At 44.0% G+C, this 21168-nt stretch overlaps 3 protein-coding genes across 7 annotated transcripts in view; all 3 read left to right on the forward strand.

Annotated features, from left to right (window-relative positions):
- Nucleotides 1-857: 857 nt before the first annotated feature.
- Nucleotides 858-7979, forward strand: LOC139386058 (adapter molecule crk-like). Its single transcript, XM_071131472.1, has 3 exons — nucleotides 858-1384; nucleotides 1758-2326; nucleotides 4997-7979. The coding sequence occupies exons 1-3, from the start codon at nucleotides 1165-1167 to the stop codon at nucleotides 5132-5134; spliced, it is 927 nt and encodes a 308-aa protein (XP_070987573.1). The 5' UTR covers nucleotides 858-1164; the 3' UTR covers nucleotides 5135-7979.
- Nucleotides 7980-8619: 640 nt separating this feature from the next.
- On the forward strand, nucleotides 8620-14424 carry LOC139385534 (14-3-3 protein epsilon-like). Of its 4 annotated transcripts, none has more exons than XM_071130671.1 (7): nucleotides 8654-8874; nucleotides 10174-10373; nucleotides 10637-10743; nucleotides 11241-11447; nucleotides 11577-11713; nucleotides 12190-12237; nucleotides 13390-14424. In XM_071130671.1, exons 1-6 carry the CDS (start codon nucleotides 8811-8813, stop codon nucleotides 12195-12197), a joined length of 723 nt encoding a protein of 240 aa, XP_070986772.1. In that variant the 5' UTR covers nucleotides 8654-8810; the 3' UTR covers nucleotides 12198-12237; nucleotides 13390-14424. The 4 variants fall into 4 exon arrangements, with proteins under 4 accessions (XP_070986770.1, XP_070986772.1, XP_070986771.1 ...); XM_071130670.1 differs by having other exon boundaries at nucleotides 13393-14424; XM_071130669.1 differs by lacking the exon at nucleotides 12190-12237 and having other exon boundaries at nucleotides 8620-8874; nucleotides 13393-14424.
- Nucleotides 14425-20098: 5674 nt separating this feature from the next.
- Nucleotides 20099-21168, forward strand: part of LOC139385533 (unconventional myosin-Ic-like) — a 61392-nt gene continuing 60322 nt past the window's right edge. For both annotated transcript variants that reach the window (XM_071130661.1, XM_071130662.1), the window contains exon 1: nucleotides 20099-20581. In XM_071130661.1, coding sequence (XP_070986762.1) covers nucleotides 20489-20581 — 93 coding nt within the window. In that variant the 5' untranslated portion in view covers nucleotides 20099-20488. The remainder of the gene's footprint in view (nucleotides 20582-21168) is intronic.

Genomic DNA, 21168 nt, shown 5'->3' on the forward strand with positions numbered 1-21168 from the left:
TAAACCTGGCAATCCTCAAGTCACTCAGTATCTTTGGTGAAACTGATTTTCAATTCTCCGCTGCTAGAGACTGGACCTTCCTTATAAAAAACCTGAAACTTAGCTGTTTTGTGTCCATTGGTACTTTTAAAAACAAATTCTAATAGATTGCCTAATTTCAGTTAATGTGACAAAACAACAAAGTACACTGTAGAGAATCATTGTACCATCTAAACCGCTGTGAAATATATTTTCCATAGCCAAAAATATTGTATTTCCAGCCATTTGAAACTGGTGTACAATATCAAAAGTAAAAGACGCAAAAATTAAACTTAAGCACATCAAGCATACTGCCTCTTAGACTTGTTTTCAATTTGAATGACAGATCTATAACTTACATTTCTATGTGAATTTGGTCGGGTCGCCCAAAAAGTTACACATTGCAGCTTTAACTGATAACTGCATGTTTCCCCCTGCCTCTTAAATGCTGCCTATTGCTGACTGTTTTACTGACTGTTTTACTGATTGTGCATTATGTGTATTTTGACTGTTGTTTGTATGATATTGTTTTACTATTTGTGTGTTATATGTGCTGCCCCCATTCCGTTTTTTATTTTTTAAATTTAATTCACCTTTATTTTACTGGGCCAGTCAGTTAAGAACAAATTCTTATTTACAATGACCGGCAATCAAATAGACCACAATTTAGATAATCCATGGGTTGGATTAATATATACAATGTGTACTGTTATTATTATTATCTCATATCCTATCATAAATAAAGTAATGTTTTACCTTATCAACATGGACACCCTCATCTGACACGTTTCTACGTAATGCATAAAAACGTCATATCCGGCTAATGGGGTCAGTTTTGTTTCCCCGGATCCGCCATTTCATTTTTTGAAGTTACTTGTGACAAGTTACAAGATTTGATCAAAATCGTATTGTTTTACAACTGGGTTGGGTAAGTTGTAATCGACATATTTTAATCGGGTGATCAGACACGTTTTGTACGAGGACCGGCTTTTGGATTTTAACTTGATGGGCATAGGCAAGTTGTGGATGTCGCCTATTTTCCAAATGTGTTCTACGCGCTAAAGTTTTTGTATGAGTTGAATGCTGGTTGTGGATAAGGGGATTCAAAGGGAAGGCCCGTGAAGCCTCGGCTTTGGAGTGGGAGTCATGGCCGGAAATTTTGACGCAGAGGATCGTGCAAGTTGGTACTGGGGAAGATTAAGTAGACAGGAGGCAGTTTCACTTTTACAAGGACAGAGACACGGAGTGTTTTTGGTGAGAGACTCAATTACAAGCCCTGGCGACTACGTCCTGTCCGTTTCAGAGAATTCCAAAGTCTCGCATTACATAATCAACAGCATCAGCAACAACCGGCAGTCTGGCTCAGGTAAGAGAGACATGGTTTGGGGCTGCAGAATAAAGGAACCTTCAGGGTATACGTTCTTGTATGACTTCAATGCAACCAGATGCACTATAACGCATGCAACCCAATAAAGATTCATCCAGCAAGCCACTCCACGTTCATTTGGCTTCATTTGGAAAATAATGTAAGATTAACTTCCTACAAGTGAATCAACCAAACAGTGACATTTTGGTTCAACCAAACGTCAAATATATAGTTTGCTGCCTTTTTAATGGGCCAGAAATGTGGTAATTCACACGGCAGTTAATAAAGCCTAATACCTTTGGCCAGTGAAATGGTTTTGGTTGTTCTTTCCTTCTTTTCTATTCATCCCTCTTTCCCCACCCTCCTCTCCCAGGCCAGGCGCCTCCACGGTTCCGCATAGGGGACCAGGAGTTTGACGCCCTCCACTCCCTGCTGGAGTTCTACAAGATCCACTACCTGGACACCACCACTCTGATAGAGCCCATCAACAAGGCCAAACACTCTCCCTTGGTCATCGTCAACGCAGGTGCTGGAGGCCCGCCGCAGCGGCAGGAAGACGAGATGGTCCGTGCCCTCTTCGACTTCCCAGGCAACGATGATGAAGATCTGCCTTTCAAAAAGGGCGACATCCTGCGGGTCCTGGAGAAGCCTGAGGAGCAGTGGTGGAACGCCAAGAATTTAGAGGGGCGTGCCGGGATGATCCCTGTGCCCTACGTGGAGAAGTACCGACCGGCCTCTCCCACCTCGGGGGGCCTTGGAACAGGGGGTCCAGGTGGGGTGGGCTCGGTAGACGGCTCAAGTGTTCAGGGCCCTCCTCTACTAGACCCGAGCCAGTATGCCCAGCCCACACCTCTGCCCAACCTGCAGAACGGACCCGTCTTTGCCAGGGCCATCCAGAAGAGGGTGCCCAATGCCTACGACAAGACCGCCCTTGCCTTAGAGGTACCTACCTAGCTGTGCTCTCTCATTCTCTCATCTCCTTTCCCTTTATTCATCATCCCTCTCTCAGATTCGTTGATCCTCCTCATTTTGTCATGGATTTCCCTTTGTCCTCAGCCTTCAGTGCAATGAAGCTAATAATGACTGGTCTTGTACAACATATATTTTCTTTGGCATTATGTCAAGATTGAGGCCAGAGAATCAAAACACTTTTTTTTATGCCTTAAAAAAAACTATGATTTTAGAATGATATTGAATTAATGACATTTCTGAATGGTTGTCTGTACTGTTATATTTGTAATGCCAATATCAGTGTCTAATTGGTCATCCTCGCTACTGGGACTAGTTTCATCTGTTGTCAAGTCATAATCTGGAGAAGACCCTAGGTTCCTTCCCAGTGGGTCATTCCAAGTTACCGCTAGGTTCCTTCCCAGTGGGTCATTCCAAGTTACCGCTAGGTTCCTTCCCAGTTGGTCATTCCAAGTTACCGCTAGGTTCCTTCCCAGTGGGTCATTCAGAGTTACCCCTAGGTTCCTTCCCAGTGGGTCATTCCAAGTTATCCCTAGGTTCCTTCCCAGTGGGTCATTCCAAGTTGCCCCTAGGTTCCTTCCCAGTGGGTCATTCCAAGTTGCCCCTAGGTTCCTTCCCAGTGGGTCATTCCAAGTTACCCCTAGGTTCCTTCCCAGTGGGTCATTCCAAGTTACCCCTAGGTTCCTTCCCAGTGGGTCATTCCAAGTTACCCCTAGGTTCCTTCCCAGTGGGTCATTCCAAGTTACCCCTAGGTTCCTTTCCAGTGAGTCATTCCAAGTTACCCCTAGGTTCCTTCCCAGTGGGTCATTCCAAGTTACCCCTAGGTTCCTTTCCAGTGGGTCATTCCAAGTTACCCCTAGGTTCCTTTCCAGTGGGTCATTCCAAGTTACCCCTAGGTTCCTTCCCAGTGGGTCATTCCAAGTTACCCCTAGGTTCCTTCCCAGTGGGTCATTCCAAGTTACCCCTAGGTTCCTTCCCAGTGGGTCATTCCAAGTTACCCCTAGGTTCCTTCCCAGTGGGTCATTCCAAGTTACCCCTAGGTTCCTTCCCAGTGGGTCATTCCAAGTTACCCCTAGGTTCCTTCCCAGTGGGTCATTCCAAGTTACCCCTAGGTTCCTTCCCAGTGGGTCATTCCAAGTTACCCCTAGGTTCCTTCCCAGTGGGTCATTCCAAGTTACCCCATGGTTCCTTTCCAGTGGGTCATTCCAAGTTACCCCATGGTTCCTTTCCAGTGGGTCATTCCAAGTTACCCCTAGGTTCCTTCCCAGTGGGTCATTCCAAGTTACCCCTAGGTTCCTTCCCAGTGGGTCATTCCAAGTTGCCCCTAGGTTCCTTCCCAGTGGGTCATTCCAAGTTGTCTTACTTTTCCGCTCACTGCTGGAAGGAATGAAGGAGTTGGTATGTGGCCTCTGTGACTTGTTGTCTGTGACTTCCTACTCAGCTTCCTAACCAGTTGCATGCCTCTGTGTCCCAGCTGCTAGGCTTGTTAAAGAAGGTAGTTTGGGTCGTGTCCATTAGTCACCAAACGCATAATGGACTGAAATGGGGAGGGACTTTCCTGATCTTGTCCTAGAAGCAAAACGTTTTGCCCTAATGAATATGACCCAGTGCATCAGTGGTCAGTCAGTCTGAACTCAATGGCCAACTGCTCTAAAGCTCATTAGAGAATGCTGCCAGAGGCTCCCTCCCTCCCTGTCTTAACTAACTGTCCGGAAGGGGAAAGAGGGCTTCCAAAGCGGAGGTCATTGTGGGAAGGAAATACTTTGTGTAGAGGAATATTTCCTTTCATGAGGACATTATTCTGAGCCAGAGCGGCCTCTGGGCGACAAGCCAGCGGTCTTAGGCCCAGCCCCCTCCTCTCTCCTTCTAACCTGCTTGGAGAGAGGGAAGACGGGAGAGAAGGAACAGTAACATTGAAACAGATACGCAATATTCACTTTCTGGCCTTTCTGTCTTGATGGAATCAGCTACAGGGTGGAAGGAGTCTGTTTGTCCTCTGTGTTAGGCTACTTACAAGGACGGGAAAGTAATGTCAAAGACTTGTGTGAAAATGTTGGCTAAATGTTATACACTTTTGGGTCCCAGGCAGGTTATATTTTCTATCCACCCAAGAATCAGTCAGCACAGCGCTCCAATGATAACAAACAGGATATTTACCCTCTATAAAGGTGTTTGCCAGTGGTATGACTCAGGAGGTATATAGGTTTAATGATTAGCCCCTGCACATACTTCCTGGTCACCTCTTAGTCGATGAGAGAACCTCACTCTATTTAGAAGGATTGTCCAACTGTAATGAAGAGGCCTACAGGGTGAACCAACAAATGAACCTCTGGAATACTGGTTTGTGTTTAGTTGCGCCCACGGTTTGTGTTTTTGCGAGGCCAAATGAACCGCTGCGATACATAGACAAAGTTTCACAAGTGGCTATCAAGCTGCAACTACTGCAACAAGTTCATTACAGGGTGAACACCGTGTTCATTGGGCACCAAACGGACTGAAACGGGGAGTGTCTCCCTGGACTTGTCCAGTAAGCAACGCACATTTTTGTGTTCCGTTGAAAAGTGTTTTGAAATGTTTTCCGTAGCGTGCCCTGATTAACATGACCCGGGTCTGTCTGTCTGACGAGTCCTTCTCTTCCTGCAGGTGGGCGACATGGTGAAGGTGACAAAGATCAATGTGAACGGCCAGTGGGAGGGCGAGTGCAAGGGCAAACGAGGCCACTTCCCCTTCACACATGTTAAGCTGCTGGACCATAATAACCCCGAGGACGACGTGAGCTGAGAGTGGACACTGGGCTCCTTGGGCTCCTCCCATCCCTCACCCTGCCCTTACACACACACAGACACTCACTCCCTCACATGCCACCATCGGCCCTGTGCCAATCAGCAGCCTCCACACTCAGACACACACACCACTTCCTCTTCCTCAGTTGGCCCTGTTAGATCATCATTACGCTGTGTCTTCGTCTCACACACCACCATTATTTATACCACTTCAGCACCATGGCCAGCTCTATCAAAACACACACACATTCCCCTTCTAAAGAAGAAAGACTCAGGCCTTGTCTGATGGGATGAGGACAGCGGCTGTGTAATACAAAGAGGAAGATGGGGAGTGTGTGGTCGAAATGCTCTCTTGGGCTGGAATCGTACACACAGAGATCCATGGAGAAACACTTTTCTCTGGCTGTCGAAGAGAGCCGTTAGGATGACACTACACTGTACACAAAACTATCATCCTCACTACAAATCCACGACCAAGTAACTAGTAGTCTTTTTGTAAGGGAAAAAAAGAACATATCGTTATGAAATTATTGAGAACCATTACATGCTAAAATCCTGTATTTTTGTTGTTTTTTTTGGCCTCGTTTTTCTGAGAAGTAAGATTGCCAGTCCACCACTATTGCGGAGATCTCGTCAAATGTGTCGGCTATGTTGTGAGCTTGCGGTATTGTCAGGCGCTGACCCTCTCTGTCTTACTTGTTTGTGTCTGTCTTGCCTTGCTTGTCTGCGCTCTTTGACAAGCCTTTGTCTGCTCCACTCCTACTCTGAATCACTGAGACGTCGTTCTTTCCCACCCACGGCCGTTAACTTGTTCTAAATATTGGAGATGCCTTTTGTATGATCTGCCAGGGTCGTGGAAACGTTCTGCCATATCATATAATACCATAGCCAAGGATAGACGGTTAAAATGTTTTTTTTTTGTATGACCTTAGCTCAATTGTAACATGAATTGTCTTTCTCCTTGGAAGCTTTTAGATTCTATACTGATTATGGTAGTACTTGTTCTCCTGTACACATTGGTTACAAGGTCAAGGCACTGCATTGACACTGAGTTCTCACTTTTCCGTTCTAGATTCCTGTCATCCACTATATTTTGAGAATTGATGTCTGTGTATTCATTAGTGTAATAGAGTGAGAAAAACACACTTTCATTTGCATGCATCCACAAACCACCAAACTAAATCCACAAACCACCACACTACTTAGACTGTCAACTTTGAATAGGTGTCCTCTGTTGATAAGAGATCACAGTTAAGTCCACCTGTTGACACATGACGATGATCTTTCCATTCCTATCATGTAGGATACTGGCTAAGTTTGCTCCCTGGCACAGCATCATACAGACCATTCTTACGCTTTGCGCCCCACCGAATGTGCCCCTGAAATTCACTTGGATAACGTCACCTCCTAGAGTGGTTTCCCATAGATTAAGGCAGAGGTGACTTGAGAAATGGTTTACCTCGTCTTCAGTAGAACTGGCCACTAGGGTGCACTGCAACAGCATTAGGCAGAGAGGTGCTGGGTGAACCGAAGTGCTTGTCTGCCTCCGAGCTTTAGCCCATGTTGATCAATACAGTTGTCTGTGTTGAGGATGCTGGAGGTGAAATATTTTCAGAATGCACTTTAGTCAATCATTTTTACAATTACTTGCCAGTTCAGGCCCCTCCCTTTCCAATTGCTTTTCTTGCCTTTTCTGCTGTGTTCATTGTCTGTGGCAGAACTTATGCTGGCTTTTTACATTTTTTATATATATATAACCTAAGGTAATTTAGCCCAAAATGTATGATGCAGCTGTGAAAAATCCAAATGCATGCATTGTCAGGGTGTGAAGACTTGAGTATGGTTATACGAGTTAAACTCCAATTATGTAGTACCTCATCCAAAATACACCGTCTGCTATCCTCAGATGTAGGTTCTGGGTATTAGATGCTGCAAAATCCAGAGGAATAGAATCTATAACCTTTCGACAATTGGATTGTCCTGAAACCACAGGGGTTTTTCCATTGTCCTCAAACCTGTACCATTTCTCTCTATAATTGTAGCTTTCTGACAAACTGTTTGATAGCCAATTTATGCCACAATCTATGTTTAAGGGCACGGTTGGGTAGGTTACTTTCTAAATGTAATCAGTTACTAGTTACCTGTTCAAAATTGTAATCAGTAATAACTTTTGGATTACCCAAACTCAGTAACAATCTGATTACTTTCCCCTTCATAAGCATTAAAAGAAAATGAAAAGGAACCATCAAACACATTTGGGGTGTCATAGTGGTCTCTGACCTGTGGTCAGACCCGGTCAGGTATAACAAATCTAAACTTGCACCTTTTTTCAATGCGAAATTGAATGTCATTGAGAAAACAAAGGTGGCAATGTATTTTTTTTCCGCAAACATCCTTTCTGAATTTACAAGTAATCAACAAGTTTTTCTAAAGTAACGAATCTGGTTACAATATTTTAGCTGGTAATGTAACTGATTACAGTTAGTTTCTTTGTAATCAGTTACTCCAGTATTAACATCTGTTAAATCATGTCTGCTTTTTCATTCATTCTCTCAATGCATGCCCGTTTATGTAATCTGCTCTTATTTTTTGGATTTTGTTTTGTCAATCAGGCCTACAAATATTTTAAAGTATTATATTTTTGTAACCCTGTGGAAGTCATTACCTTTCATAATGGGGCTTGGTTGGCAACCGCAAATGGAAATTGTGGTGATATCAAAATGTGCCATTGTATTATAACACTATATTCTTTCAAGACAATTGAAATTGCCATTTATTTTCTGTAGCATGTAATGTGTTAAGATATACATAGTAAATAAAGTCAAAGGATTGGCAAATGAAAATACTGTACCCTATCAATCTTGTGGATTGTCATAAATGTGAGATCAAACTGCAATGCCTTTTTTCATTCATAATTTGTCTCACTTGTCATATGTAACCGACGTGAAATGGCTAGCTAGTTAGCGGTGGTGCGCGCTAATAGCGTTATAGCACGCTAATAATCTTGCTCTGCAAGGGCCGCGGCTTTTGTCGCGATGGGTAACGATGCTTTGTGGGGGTCAGTTGTTGATGTAGAGGGTCCCTGGTTCGAGCCCGGGTAGGGGCGAGGGGACGGACTGAAGTTCTACTGTTACACATACATAACATAGACCTACAAAAAGCCAGTTGGCCTACTTGGGTGTTTATTTGTATTTAAATATCCAGACAGCTGATTATTATTGCAGGCCTGTCTACCAAAACTTGGTCCCAGATTTGTTAAAGATATCACAGCCAGCTTGTTTCATGTGTTCTGGTTAAGAAGAAAGAATGAGAAAGCCTTATCATGCTTTAAAAATAATAACGTGATCATGCTCATCGTGATAATGGTACTGTGGGTGGAAATGTAAATGTCTGGAGTCACTGGTTGCCAAGCCGTGTAAAAATGGGAGGGGTTTTTCTGAGCAAGGGGTGAAATTACCTCCTCAATGGAGGTAATGCGTGTGTGGTGTGGAAGGTTCCCGGATGTAGATTTTCGCCATTTTTTTTTTACTCCAGTACAACCGGTGGGGTGGAAACGCCACTGATCTATCCGTTGATTTTCCAGGAACCGCCGACAGATTGACCAAGTAGCAGCTACTGTCGAGCCTTTATAGCAATTTGTCAGTTAAACTAGACTATTCGACACTCGGAACAAAATGGGCGATCGGGATGAGTTAGTATATCAGGCAAAACTCGCCGAACAGGCTGAGAGATATGACGGTAAGAGACAATTTGTATTATTCGATGGAGGGACATGTTCGTTCCTGGGTTTTTTTTTCACCAGTTAGCTAACGTTAGCTAGCTAGTAGCTACCACTTGCACTCACTCATCCTCCCTCTTGCGGGGGGGCCTCGACGGTGAAGTCAGTGCGCTAACGTGAGCTATCGCATTGGCTTAACTAGCTAGCTGTGTAGCTAACGTTAATTAGCCAATACGATAGCCACTTAACCAGATTTGTTTAAATATATGATTCATTTAAAGAGAATACAAAATGGCGGATTATTGATGGTGCGAGAGCTAGGTTGCTAACGTTAGCAAGCAAGTGGGGTGGTAGTTAGTTAACGCGTTAGCCAACTAACGTTTATATGTGCTAGCTACGTGGGGATTACTTTTCCCAAACAATGATGTCAGCCAATGTAAACATACACTACAGTACTAGATAGCAATCGAAATATGTAAACCTGTTGGCCTGCCAAATACCCTACCCTAGTTTACTAAACTTCTCGTGGTCCAACGTTAGCCATAGCCTGCTATCTGGGTGTGACGTATCGAAGACTGACCCGAAACAAAACCTACCCCAATGATAAGCAATTTTTGACGTAGGTAGCTACGTTAGCAAGCTAGCTAACGTGCCTGTCAATTGGCATGAAGCAGAAGCTGTTTTTAGATGTGTTATTACAGGGCATGGTCATGTCTGGCTGGCTGGCCACATGCAGCTTTGATTTGCCCCGAAGTAAAACCAGTTTAGCTGCTTTACTTCACCCTCAAATTAAATGCGATTATTCACAGACATGCTGCTCTCATTCTTGACACTGATGTAACTATCTGTTTCTGAAAGGTATGGTTATGTACCTTGTCACTGGGTATACATTGATTGGGTATAGATGTAGTCTTGTAGAATGAATGCCTCGGCATGGCTGAATTAAGCCTAAATGTTGCAGCAGACACTACCTTCCAAGATCTTATGATCAAGAACCTGTATTTATTTGGCACATCAGAGTAGGCATACTGACCTAGAATCATGTATCACCTGTCCTTATTCACATTCATTATGATCGATTAGGCAAAATGTATCATAGATCTACTCTGAGACTCTGTGAATACAGGCCCAGAGATGCCTGTAAATAGGACTTTGTATGATTGGGATTGTATTGTTAGGTTGAGAAATTAAAATCTGTAACTTCATAAGAAAAGGGACGGGGAAAAAACTCTGAAGTCATCAAACTTTGTCCCGTGGTTTTATTTTGTTTATGATCTTTCAGCCCCAATTACTTACGACTTCCTCTCTGCTCCCCACAGAAATGGTGGAGTCCATGAAAAGAGTGGCCGGGTTGGATGTGGAACTAACAGTCGAGGAGCGAAACCTACTATCAGTGGCCTACAAAAATGTCATTGGGGCGAGGAGAGCATCATGGAGGATAATCAGCAGTATTGAACAAAGGGAAGAAAACAAGGGTGGAGAAGACAAATTGAAAATGATCCGGGAATACAGACAAACAGTGAGTAAGCCCAGAAGTCTGAGTCACTGAGTGCATTCGTGTAGAACTGGTGCGAGAGAGATCTGACACGATGGGAGAAGCATTTGACCTGCAGCACTCTTAAATCAATATGGTAGCGTTTCTACTGGAGAAAATTGTGAATGATAAAAAATTATTCAGGCTAATTCACCTGAATGATACCTTTTGTGTATTGTTGAGTGTTGCTTGTTGTGCCTAACATTGTGCCAGTGGCTGGTTATTCATTGAGTAATTTTCTCCTGCAGGTTGAGAACGAGCTGAAGTCAATCTGTAATGACATTTTGGATGTGCTGGACAAGCACCTTATTCCAGCTGCCAACACGGGAGAGTCCAAGGTCTTCTACTACAAAATGTACGAACGAGCCTCTTCACTTGTTTGGGAATAGATGCTTGGTAGATGGTTCTTGGTGTTTTTTTAAAGACCCTATTAGAGTAGTATTCCACAACTATTTGTATTTATTTTATTTAACCCTTATTTTACCCAGTAAGTTGACTGAGAACACATTGTCATTTACAGCAATGACCTAGGGAATGGTTACAGGGGAGAGGGGGGGGGGGGTGAATGAGCCAATTGTAAACCGGGGCATGATTAGGTGGCCTCGATGGTATAAAGGCCAGATTAAGAATTTAGCCAGGACACCGGGGTTAACACCCCTACTCTTAAGTGCCATGGGATCTTTAGTGACCACAAGAGTCAGGACCCCCGGTAACGTCCCATCTGAAAAACTCTTAATGGCTCTAGAATAAAGCATAGAGCAGGGATTGTGCTTCCTCCTGCTAAATCAGGTGTTGCTCATCTTTTACACCACGGTGGCCCACTGATACTTCTCCGTCTTGCTCTTCCCTCAGGAAAGGCGATTACCACAGGTATCTGGCTGAGTTTGCCACCGGGAACGACAGGAAGGAGGCTGCCGAGAACAGTTTGGTCGCCTACAAAGCTGCGAGCGACATCGCCATGATTGAACTGCCACCTACACACCCCATTCGCCTAGGCCTCGCTCTTAACTTCTCCGTATTTTACTATGAAATCCTCAACTCGCCCGACCGCGCCTGCAGGCAAGTACCTCCGCGGCTCTCCCTTGATAGGCTTCTTACTTCAAATATCTCATTTTCTAAATGTGGATTCAATACGGTGACCTATTCTCTTGATACAAGTGTGACATAATGCTCGTGTTTGGACTGCAGGTTGGCGAAGGCTGCGTTCGATGACGCCATCGCAGAGCTGGACACGCTGAGCGAAGAAAGCTACAAGGACTCCACACTAATCATGCAGTTGTTACGCGACAACCTGACACTATGGACTTCAGACATGCAGGGAGATGGTAAGCGTGAGTGAGAGGCCCCTTCACTCAGACTTTTTAGAATGCACGGAGGAAGTTGGTCATATTACGAAGGGGGGAAATGGCTTTTTGAGAGCATGCTCAATTCCTCCAGTCTGAGGTATGCTTACAATATTACAGCACTTGGCCGTTGCCATTTAACACAAAAAAAAGCTAGTCCATTACAATATGTTTGTAAACATATGTTTGTGGTAGGATGCTATCCTACCACAAGAGTGTAGCCCTCAATGTTGTTGAGTTGTGTGCTGTTGGTTATTCGGCTCTTTTCAGAGCTGCTGACGTGGATCATTAAGCTAACGTCTCCGTTTTCAGTCAGTCTCTAACCCAACCTTGTGCCTCTCACCTTGCAGTTCCTTCCGCATTGCTTAGTGGTTCCCCCCCCCCCTAGAGTTGAAGCTTCTTCAACCTTCATCATAATGTCGGACTCATCTCTCATCTCTCTCCTTCCGTTTGTGTAGAATCCTAACGGAACAAAACAGCTGTTTATTTCCCATAATCTGTACTTTGTAAGTGTTTTCTGCATCTGGTTTGACCCGTTTGTGTTCTGTCCCCCTTCACTACTAACTCACAGCAACATCACTCACCCATCATCAGTTTGTGTCACGGGGAAAGTTGTATGTTCACACACTGCGGGTCTCATGAATTTTCCTTCTACGTGGTGATTTTAAAAAATCACTGGTGTATCAGCAATGCATTTATTTGGAGCAATTGTCTTTTTCACGTGCTGATTTCCACGTGTCTGACAGCTGACAGATTATTGGGTTCTGTAGGACAGCTCTGTGGGTACAAGGTGACAATCTTTCTCCGTGGGGCTGCAAGGTGTCTCACCAAGTTAGCACATTGGTTTGTGTGTAGAGTCTGACGCTCTGTTGTCGCCTGCCTGGTCTTTTGATGGATGGTGCCTGATCTCCGTAGCTATCGTGTGAGCTGTGTATCGTGGAGACTGGAGGACTAACAGCATGGCACCAGTTGTTGAGCGGCTGTATGGGATATCCTGTCTGTCTTTGACTGGGTGATACTTATCTACATCCAGTCCCGTAATCGCTGTGTCATTCTGTCTGCCTGGCGTCCTGTAGCATGACACAAATAGACAGTTGTCTCACTAGGAACGGAACGCCAGTACAATATAGTGGCTAATGTTGGGAATATAGTACTTGGGTACTTGAGTCTTGGGCAGATTTATCAAGAGGGATTTAAATATTGTACGTTACTGCATTAGCTAGATGGCTAAGGAGAAATTCACAAATAAAACTTGCTTCTCAATTATAAATGGAAGCAATCTATTAGGTTGTCGTCAAGCGTTGCCCAAACATTACTTTTAATTCGAAAGCTTTTTAGTTACTCTGAGATGTCCTGTTTTATTTGAAGCACCACACGAGTGCGTTTTGATATGCTCTACGAGGTCGTAGTTAGTGGTTGAAGTTTCACTGCATGTGCTAAGATGTGACATGTGGCACACTGAATGAAACCACCACTGGGCTCATTTCGGCTTGTCCACCTGCAGCTTTGGAGACTAGGTTAAAACTGTCACAGGAGTAATGCAATACTTCCACAGCATCTCTGTTTGGACACTGATTTTGATCACCTAGACTGAGGGTTGTCTCTTGTAAATAACGTGAAAGCCCAGCCCTCACTGTCCGTTTTCTCTTGTTTTCAAGCAGGTGAAGAACAACAGAACAAAGAGGCGCTGCAAGATGTGGAGGACGAGCCCCAGTAAGACCTCACAGCCAACTTGAGACCCCTCCTCCCGCCTCCACACACTCCCCTCCCCCAAAATGAAAAAAATAAAAAAACAGTCCCAACAGGAGCCACCACGCCCAAGTGACAGCGGCTCTCTGCAGCTCTGACCCCCAGGGTCTTAGAGATAATCAGTTCTCTTCATTAACATTTTTTTTGTTGCCCTTTTTAATTTAATTTAAATATAAATACCACTTAATTGAGACGACATACAATTTTGGAAAGACAGAGTCCCTGGATAATTGTATTTTTCTTGGTACAAGCATTTCTGATTTATCTTCATTATTGTATTGTTTTTGTTTTTGCTCTTTCCTCAATATTTTATCAGTTGCTGGATGTATTTTGAGAATTTTTTTCTTAATGTAATTACAGAAATGAACTTTTATTACTGATATGTCTATTAGTTGTGGGAGCTGTAATATTTCTGTGTTAGTGAAAGAGATGCAAATCGTTAAACCTTCGAAGGGCAAGTCTAAACAAAGTGCTCTTCTTAACTTTAGTTTTTCAGAGGAAGTCGGCAAAATTCTTGATATCCACGTGGAGCAAAAAATGCTTAACTTTTACACCATAGTGATTCTATTGTGACGTTTTGGATTGTACTTTGTGCTAAAATACTGTATTGTGCGTACTTGCTGATTTCAGATGGTGGCTGGTAGCGGTTTTAAAAATCCAAGGGAGCATTGTGGTGTTTTAGTGAGGAAACGGCTCTCGATTGGCTTCTGTTGCAAAATGACAGGGTTCTGAGTAGATGATTTCAAGCCTGCATGATGAGTTAATGAATAGTTTTTCTGCCTATTTCCTTTACATTGTTCATGTTCTTCTTTTTGCTGCATTATGTGTAACTTCAAGCTAATTTGTACTACTGGATATCTGACTGGAGCCACAGATAGAGCACCTGTATTGTTCTTACTGAAACACAGCATGGAATTAACATTAAACAATCTAAATTAAACATACCTAAAAGTCTGGTGTTGATTTCATCAAGCGATTGAGTTCGTGCTACTCAATTTTTTTGGGGACTGAATGTTTATGGTCGGCGTAAAGCCATGGAATTGGGTGTTTTAAACATGGGTTAGAAATGACTCGCAAAATGGATGCCTGTTGGATGTGTGCACATTGGCTTTCGGTAGGCCACGTGAAGTCACTGTCATTTGAGATGGCACCGGAGGAAGGTTGGAGATGGACGAGGTGGTTTCGAACACCACCACAGAGCTCACGGTTGGTTGGCCACTACACTAAATCCCTAAATGGGAGTTTTTTTTGTTGTGGTTGAAGATTAAGTTAAAACTGGATTGCATTGATTTGCTAGCGCTTGTCATATACATAAACAGTGCTTTACTTGTATACCAGGGAAATAGGTAGCCCTACATTACAAGAATGTTGTCTTTGACACGTTTATTCAAATGAAAGGGGACAAATAATCCCACTAAACGCTTATATAAATTGATACCGATTGACCGACCGACCGTAAGACCCCAACTAGGTTACAGGGGCCCTCGTCTCAACAGCCAGTGTCTATAAAGAAAGCCCCATCAAGTCTGCAACTTCCCTTTGAGGTGCTGGTCTAGGTTTGTTTGAACACATTAAGTCTTGAAATCATTAACAACAGTCTAGTCGTTGGAGGTGAAATGTTGTAGTAGAAGAGCTTTCCCATCAGTGAGCTGAAGTCTGCCTCTTCCAAACAGGCATTTTCACCATTTTCCTCCAGATGTATTACCAGTGCTAATTTTAAGTTGATATTTCAAGTGTTGATTTAACCCAGTGTTAATAGTAGTAACCTTCAAGAATATAAGGATATATATTTGCTGGTCTTTTCTTGATTGTTTGTTCTTTATGCGAAAGTGAGCGAGTTCATCTCATTCATATGAATGCACCTGGTGTGTTTATTTTGTCATTTGACAGTTGGTTGTGTGTCAATCACAAGACTGACTGACATTTAAAGTGGAGTGAAATAATATTTCAGACAGTGCACATGAATGCGCAGAATGACACACAGTCGAAGCGTGATTTTGCATCTGCGTCAATCAATACCACCGGCCGCTGGAGCTGCCCAGCGGTGACATCGGCCATGTACAGGTCGCATATGCCACGTTCCATTTCCTGCAATACAGAGACACAGCCCATTGTACGTGGTCTGTAAATTGTGATTCGATATAGATTTGTCCACAGCTGCTGTTTTGCACATAGTATTTTGTAACAGGATTATACATTTTAAACAGATTTAGATTCTCACATTTCATCCATGAACGAGTCAGTCTAACTATTGTTTCTGCTGGGTCGGCGCCTGCTGGTGAGGGCTCCTCTCGGGCCATCCGCTGCGGTGGGGGAGCCATCTTACATGATGCAATTTGATTTGGATTTACCTTGAGAGAAAGCAGTCCATCCCTGTCCTTATCAAACTTCTCAAAGAGTCTCCTGTAGGGGTTGCTTCTTCGCTTACACACTCGACAGAACCTGCAGAGATAGCCCTGTGGAGAGAGGCCTGGCTGGGACACACAGAAAGACAAGAGAATTACCTCCAAAATCTTGTCACTTCCACCAAATGAATGAATGACAGATCTCACATTCTGAATTGATCTGGGGCACATCCATCCAACCCACTCTCCAGCTGTCTGAAGTTCATTGGCAGGTCAAATCAACATATGTCTTGGATGGACACACCCTTGCCTCCATTGGTTGGTGTTTACCTCTCTGTTATTGGATGAATGTGAGTCAGTATTGTTAAAGATAGTGTTAAAGACAGTGCCAACTCTTCAGTGAGTATTCAATGTATAATAAGGCAGTCTTACAGCATTCTCCAGCTCATACAACTGTGTGCGTATGCTGCCCAGACTCTCCTCTCCCGCCTCACTGGTCACAGGGTGATGCAAGAGCAACTTCTTTAGCACCCCCTGGAGGACAAGATGTGTACATACAGAGGCTGCTTCCACTGAAACTCAAGTTAAACTGCATTAGATATTTGAGAGAAGAGATCAAAGCTGATCCATTGACTGTGCGTGTTTTACGTTGTCAGAAATAGAACACAGGTAAGACATTTGTGAAAATATGACACTTGTGGAAATATTTTGTAATTATGATGATCCCAAGCTAGGAATAGGTCTGACCTTACCTGAGGGTCAAATATCGATGGACTGACAGGCAGAATCCTTTCCTTTTCCTCACACTCTGTTTTTCTCTTAATTTCCCCACTCCCCCTTCCACCGGAGATCTGTACAGCAGACCTAGGACGGCTGTAGATGATAGTTGACATGTAAAATAGGAGATGGATTTTTATCACCAATCATGTTGTACACAGAGTTTATCAAAACGTTATGACGTCACTTCTTAAATCAGTGTAGATGAGGGGAAGGAGACCGGTTAAAGAAAGATGTTTAAGCCTTGAGACAATTGAGACATGGATTATGTGTGTGCCATTCAGAGGGTGAATGGGCAAGACAAAAGATTTAAGTGCATCATGAATGGTCCACCACCCAAAGGACATCCAAACAACTTGACACAACTGTGGGAAGCATTGGAGTCAACATGGGCCGGCGTGGGCTTTCGACACCTTGTAGAGTCCATGCCGGACAAATTGAGGCTGTTCTGAGAGTCAAACGGGGTGCAACTCAATATAATGAAGGTGTTCCTAATGTTTTGTACACTCAGTCTATGTATCTGATGTGTACAGTCAATACGCGACTGATTCACTCTAATGTCCTATGGAGCAAACAGAAAATGCAATTTGAATGGAGCCTGATTAAGAGGTACTTCACTCACCTTTCTGCACTTCTTCTCTTCAATATGCCTTCCATGATGCAGAGGAACACTCAAAGACCGGGCTCTTCAGTGCTGGCAACATTTATGCATTGGGCCAAAAGGGAACACTGTTCTTTCATAGAATCATTACCTGGTATACTGCAGAACTAAAATATGCCTTTTCAAAAAGTTTTTTTTCAGCATTCATACTTCAGTCCTTCTCATTAGAAACACTGTTTGTTCTTCTGTGTGTAATGTGTTACTTACCTAGAGTGTATGGAGACTAGTCACCTAGCTACTAACTGCTCGGCTTAGGCCTATAGTTGCTTGTAGTCTTCTTGAGCTATACATTGGTGGGTTCTGGTCTCAACTGGCGGGGTGTGATTTCCTTCTTCTAACTTCAGTGGAGGCTTCAGATTTGTGTGCACAATAGATTTACCATGACACCATCATTAATTCCAACATTCATTGTAAGACTCATCGTGTGACTAAAGCTGTGTTTTTATCTGAAACCACAAGAGGGCAGCAATTGCTAGAGCTAGATAAAAAAAAGATTCGCTCAAATCGGCTCAAAGTTTTTATGGCAAATATAACCTACTGTAGGGGAAATGTAAGAAAGATAATTTAAAAAATACTGTGTAATCTAATTAAAATTAATATTTTATTAATCTTTTGGACAAGTACAATCAGAACATTTCTGGGGAAATAAGAGTGAAGTCTGTGCTGTAGTGTGAGGACAGTTCTTTGGGCTGGTGTTTGAGTGGTAGCCTATTCGGCGTCCCGTGCTTTCCTGTGGAAACGGCGCTGCTGAATCCTGCGTTGTCGGAGGTTGATAACTGCTTTTGAGCAGACTGAAGGAACAAACGGCATGGAAATATTAGGGATTTCCTTTTTTAGGGATAAAAGTAGACATGGCTATTTCCAGTCAACACTGTGATATAGCACTAGCCTATCCCAGTTTGTTAACTTCAGTACACAGTAGGTTCTTGAACCTCTGCCCTACCACTCCCTGCCCTTTCTCGTCGCCATGGCCATGTGCCCTTTACTCAGAGATTGTCCCATAACTCTCTCTCTCTCTCACACAAACAGGATGCAATTCCCTCTCTACTTCCTTACAGACTTCTCTGTAAGTGACAAGTTGTGTCCGCACCTAGTTCAGGAACACTGGCCCCTTGTGTAGTTCTCCCACTGCGCCTGGCTCACCTTGACACACACTACCGTAACACCAGCTGCAGGTTCTGACACACACACACAAACACCTCATATCACCCTTCCAGTGTGAGCAGATAGGACATGAAAGACAGTTTAGACCAGCATAGACAGAGAGACAGAGAGAGAGATGGGCCTCCTTCACCTTGTGTGTTAAGGGATGGACAGCATTGAGAAAAAAAAGAAAGAGGAAGTGTGTTTATAAACCTTCGGCCAAAGGACCTTGAACCTGTCTTCTGTTAATTAATAACCATCTTCTGGATTGTTTAATTGGAAACATATAATATCTGATCGGTGATCAGCATAAACAACAAACTATACCCTAGAAAAACATCTCCCAAAAGTACACTATTAACGATCACCCTTTAAACAAACTACAACATATATAAAGGCTTTAGAGGGCATTCATGGTTGCCTTCTGTAACAGTTCTTGTTCTTCCCAGTATGTTTCAGGGACGTCTGTGTGTGTTCTCTCTCTCTCTTCTCGTCCACAACAGTCTGCTAGGCTGAGCCCGGCCTGAGGACTTGCTGCGTCAACGCCACTGTTTCCTGTTGATGCCCAGCAATCAGGAATACCTTGAGCGCGGGTCAAAGGATGTGTGTCACTGTCACTTCCCCTCTCAGCAGCCCCCCAGACACTATAGGAAGGCACACACCAATGGCCCACGACCACCACATGTACAAATAGCCGTGTTCTCACACACATAGCTGCATGTTCACAAGGCCGTACACAAGGCTGAAATGAACACACACATCTAGGGAACACTGTGATTGAGGATAAGAAGGAACAGTAACGTAGAAGTTACAGAAGAGACTGCCCACTAGAGCGCAAACACGTTCTCCAAAACACTACTCAACACAACCACAATCAGTTTCTATACATATTCTCAGTCACCCTCACCACAAATCCCACCACTGACTGACCATATTGATGACCCAAAACATACAGTAATATAGAGCCATTATTCCTTCCCCAATCATACACCCAAAACCATGCTGTAACTCCAGACTCAGCAAAACACAATCTATTGTTGCTGTTCCATCCATATCAGTGTTGATAATTCATATTTTGTGGTGGCATGGCTGAGTTGCCAAGATGTCAGTGGTCCAGGGAGGGCAGCTTTTAAAGGGTGTGATTCTGAGAGGATTCTGAGAGGATGCTGAGAGGATGCTGGTCGAGGGAACAAACAGGAACCTTGGGAGGGGTCACAAGGCACTGAGGGCAGTCAGTGTCACAGCAAAGATCAACGGGGTCATCAATCTGTGTGTGTGTTTTTACACCATTCTGTCACTGCAGACAGTGATATGGTCACAATGTCACTGCTTCCAGCCCCTCTCTGATACCCCCTGGCCTACTCTCCTCTGCCTGTCTTCATTAATTAGTGCACCCCTTGGGGAGAGGAAACCGAAGACACTAGAAACACAAGTCCCTTATTTCTTTTTGGAGAGGTGGGGGAGGCATGTGGTGTGTACGCGTGCCTCCCAGTTGTATATCCAGGGGAAATGTGGGGAAGCAGAGTGGGTTCCTCCGGTGTTTACCCTGTGAATGTTGAGAACGTCCGAGACAGGATGCATGGGTCCAGGAGGAAACCCTGATACCCGGGCTAACCCAGAGTGCACTGCGCCACAGCGATCTGGTGTGCATGGACATCAATTATACTGCTGGGCCGGCTGTGGAAAGAGAGCCTGACACTAACTATCTACACATATCCTTTGCCTGCTCCGGGACAATTCGCACTAGAGCACTCTGAACAGACGCAGGAAACATCCTTGTGCTTTGACTGTCTTGGCCTCGTTAGATAACTGAGAAAAGAAGCACACATGTAAATGACTATGTGCTGCCAGTAAAATATCTGTTTTTCTACTTTAGTTTTCCTTTCCTTCTTTCTATTGACAGTGTAACAGAAAGTGCCCCGTTCCTCTCGCAGACGTTAAAGGGGAGGAATTTGTACAAACGTGAGAGGGGTGAAGTCATTGCCACGCCGTCAGAAGGACCGAGTAAGTGGGCGGAGGACAGAGAGAGACAGAGAGAAAGGGATTGAGAAAGAGAGAAGGAAAGAGAGAGAGATAGCGACCATGATGGAGCTGAGGATCCAGTTGATCCCTACAGGTGAGATCATCCTGTCCCCTGGGAAGAATGGAGAGAGCTACTGCCACAGCTGCACCAAGGTGAGTCCATCCATTCAACCTGCTCACTCCTCATACACTTGAAATAACTAGCTATCCTTGAGTAGGATTTGCCTAGCCTGGTCCTAAGATCTGTTTGTGCTGTCTTGTTAACTTTGCTAACCTTGGCGAGACAGCACGAACATGTCTGGGACCAGGCTAGGATCTGCCTGTGTGGAAGTAGAGCTGATGTATCATTTTAGAGGTTCACTGTGCACGGGGAAAAAGTTGTTTACCTTGGCCGCTCACACAGTTTTTTTGCTTGACCACCGGAGGTTGGTGGCACCTTTATTGGGGAGGACAGGCCCGTGGTAATGGCTGGAGCGAAATAGGTGGAATGGTATCAAAGAAATCCAACACATGGTTTGATGCCATTCCAGTCGCTCCGTTCCAGCCATTATTATGAGCCGTCCTCCCCTCAGCAGCCTCCAAGCGGCTCGACAATGTACGGTAAATTTGTTTGTGCCAAATAGTTGGCTTGACAGAGTGCAATCAATATCATCCTCATTCGATTTTTCCACTCAGTGCTAGGCCATTGATGTTGATTATACTGGTTCAGCAGAGCGCCAAGCGGAAAAAAGTTACATGTG

Source organism: Oncorhynchus clarkii, chromosome 27, assembly GCF_045791955.1.
Source record: "Oncorhynchus clarkii lewisi isolate Uvic-CL-2024 chromosome 27, UVic_Ocla_1.0, whole genome shotgun sequence".
NCBI lineage: Eukaryota > Metazoa > Chordata > Actinopteri > Salmoniformes > Salmonidae > Oncorhynchus > Oncorhynchus clarkii.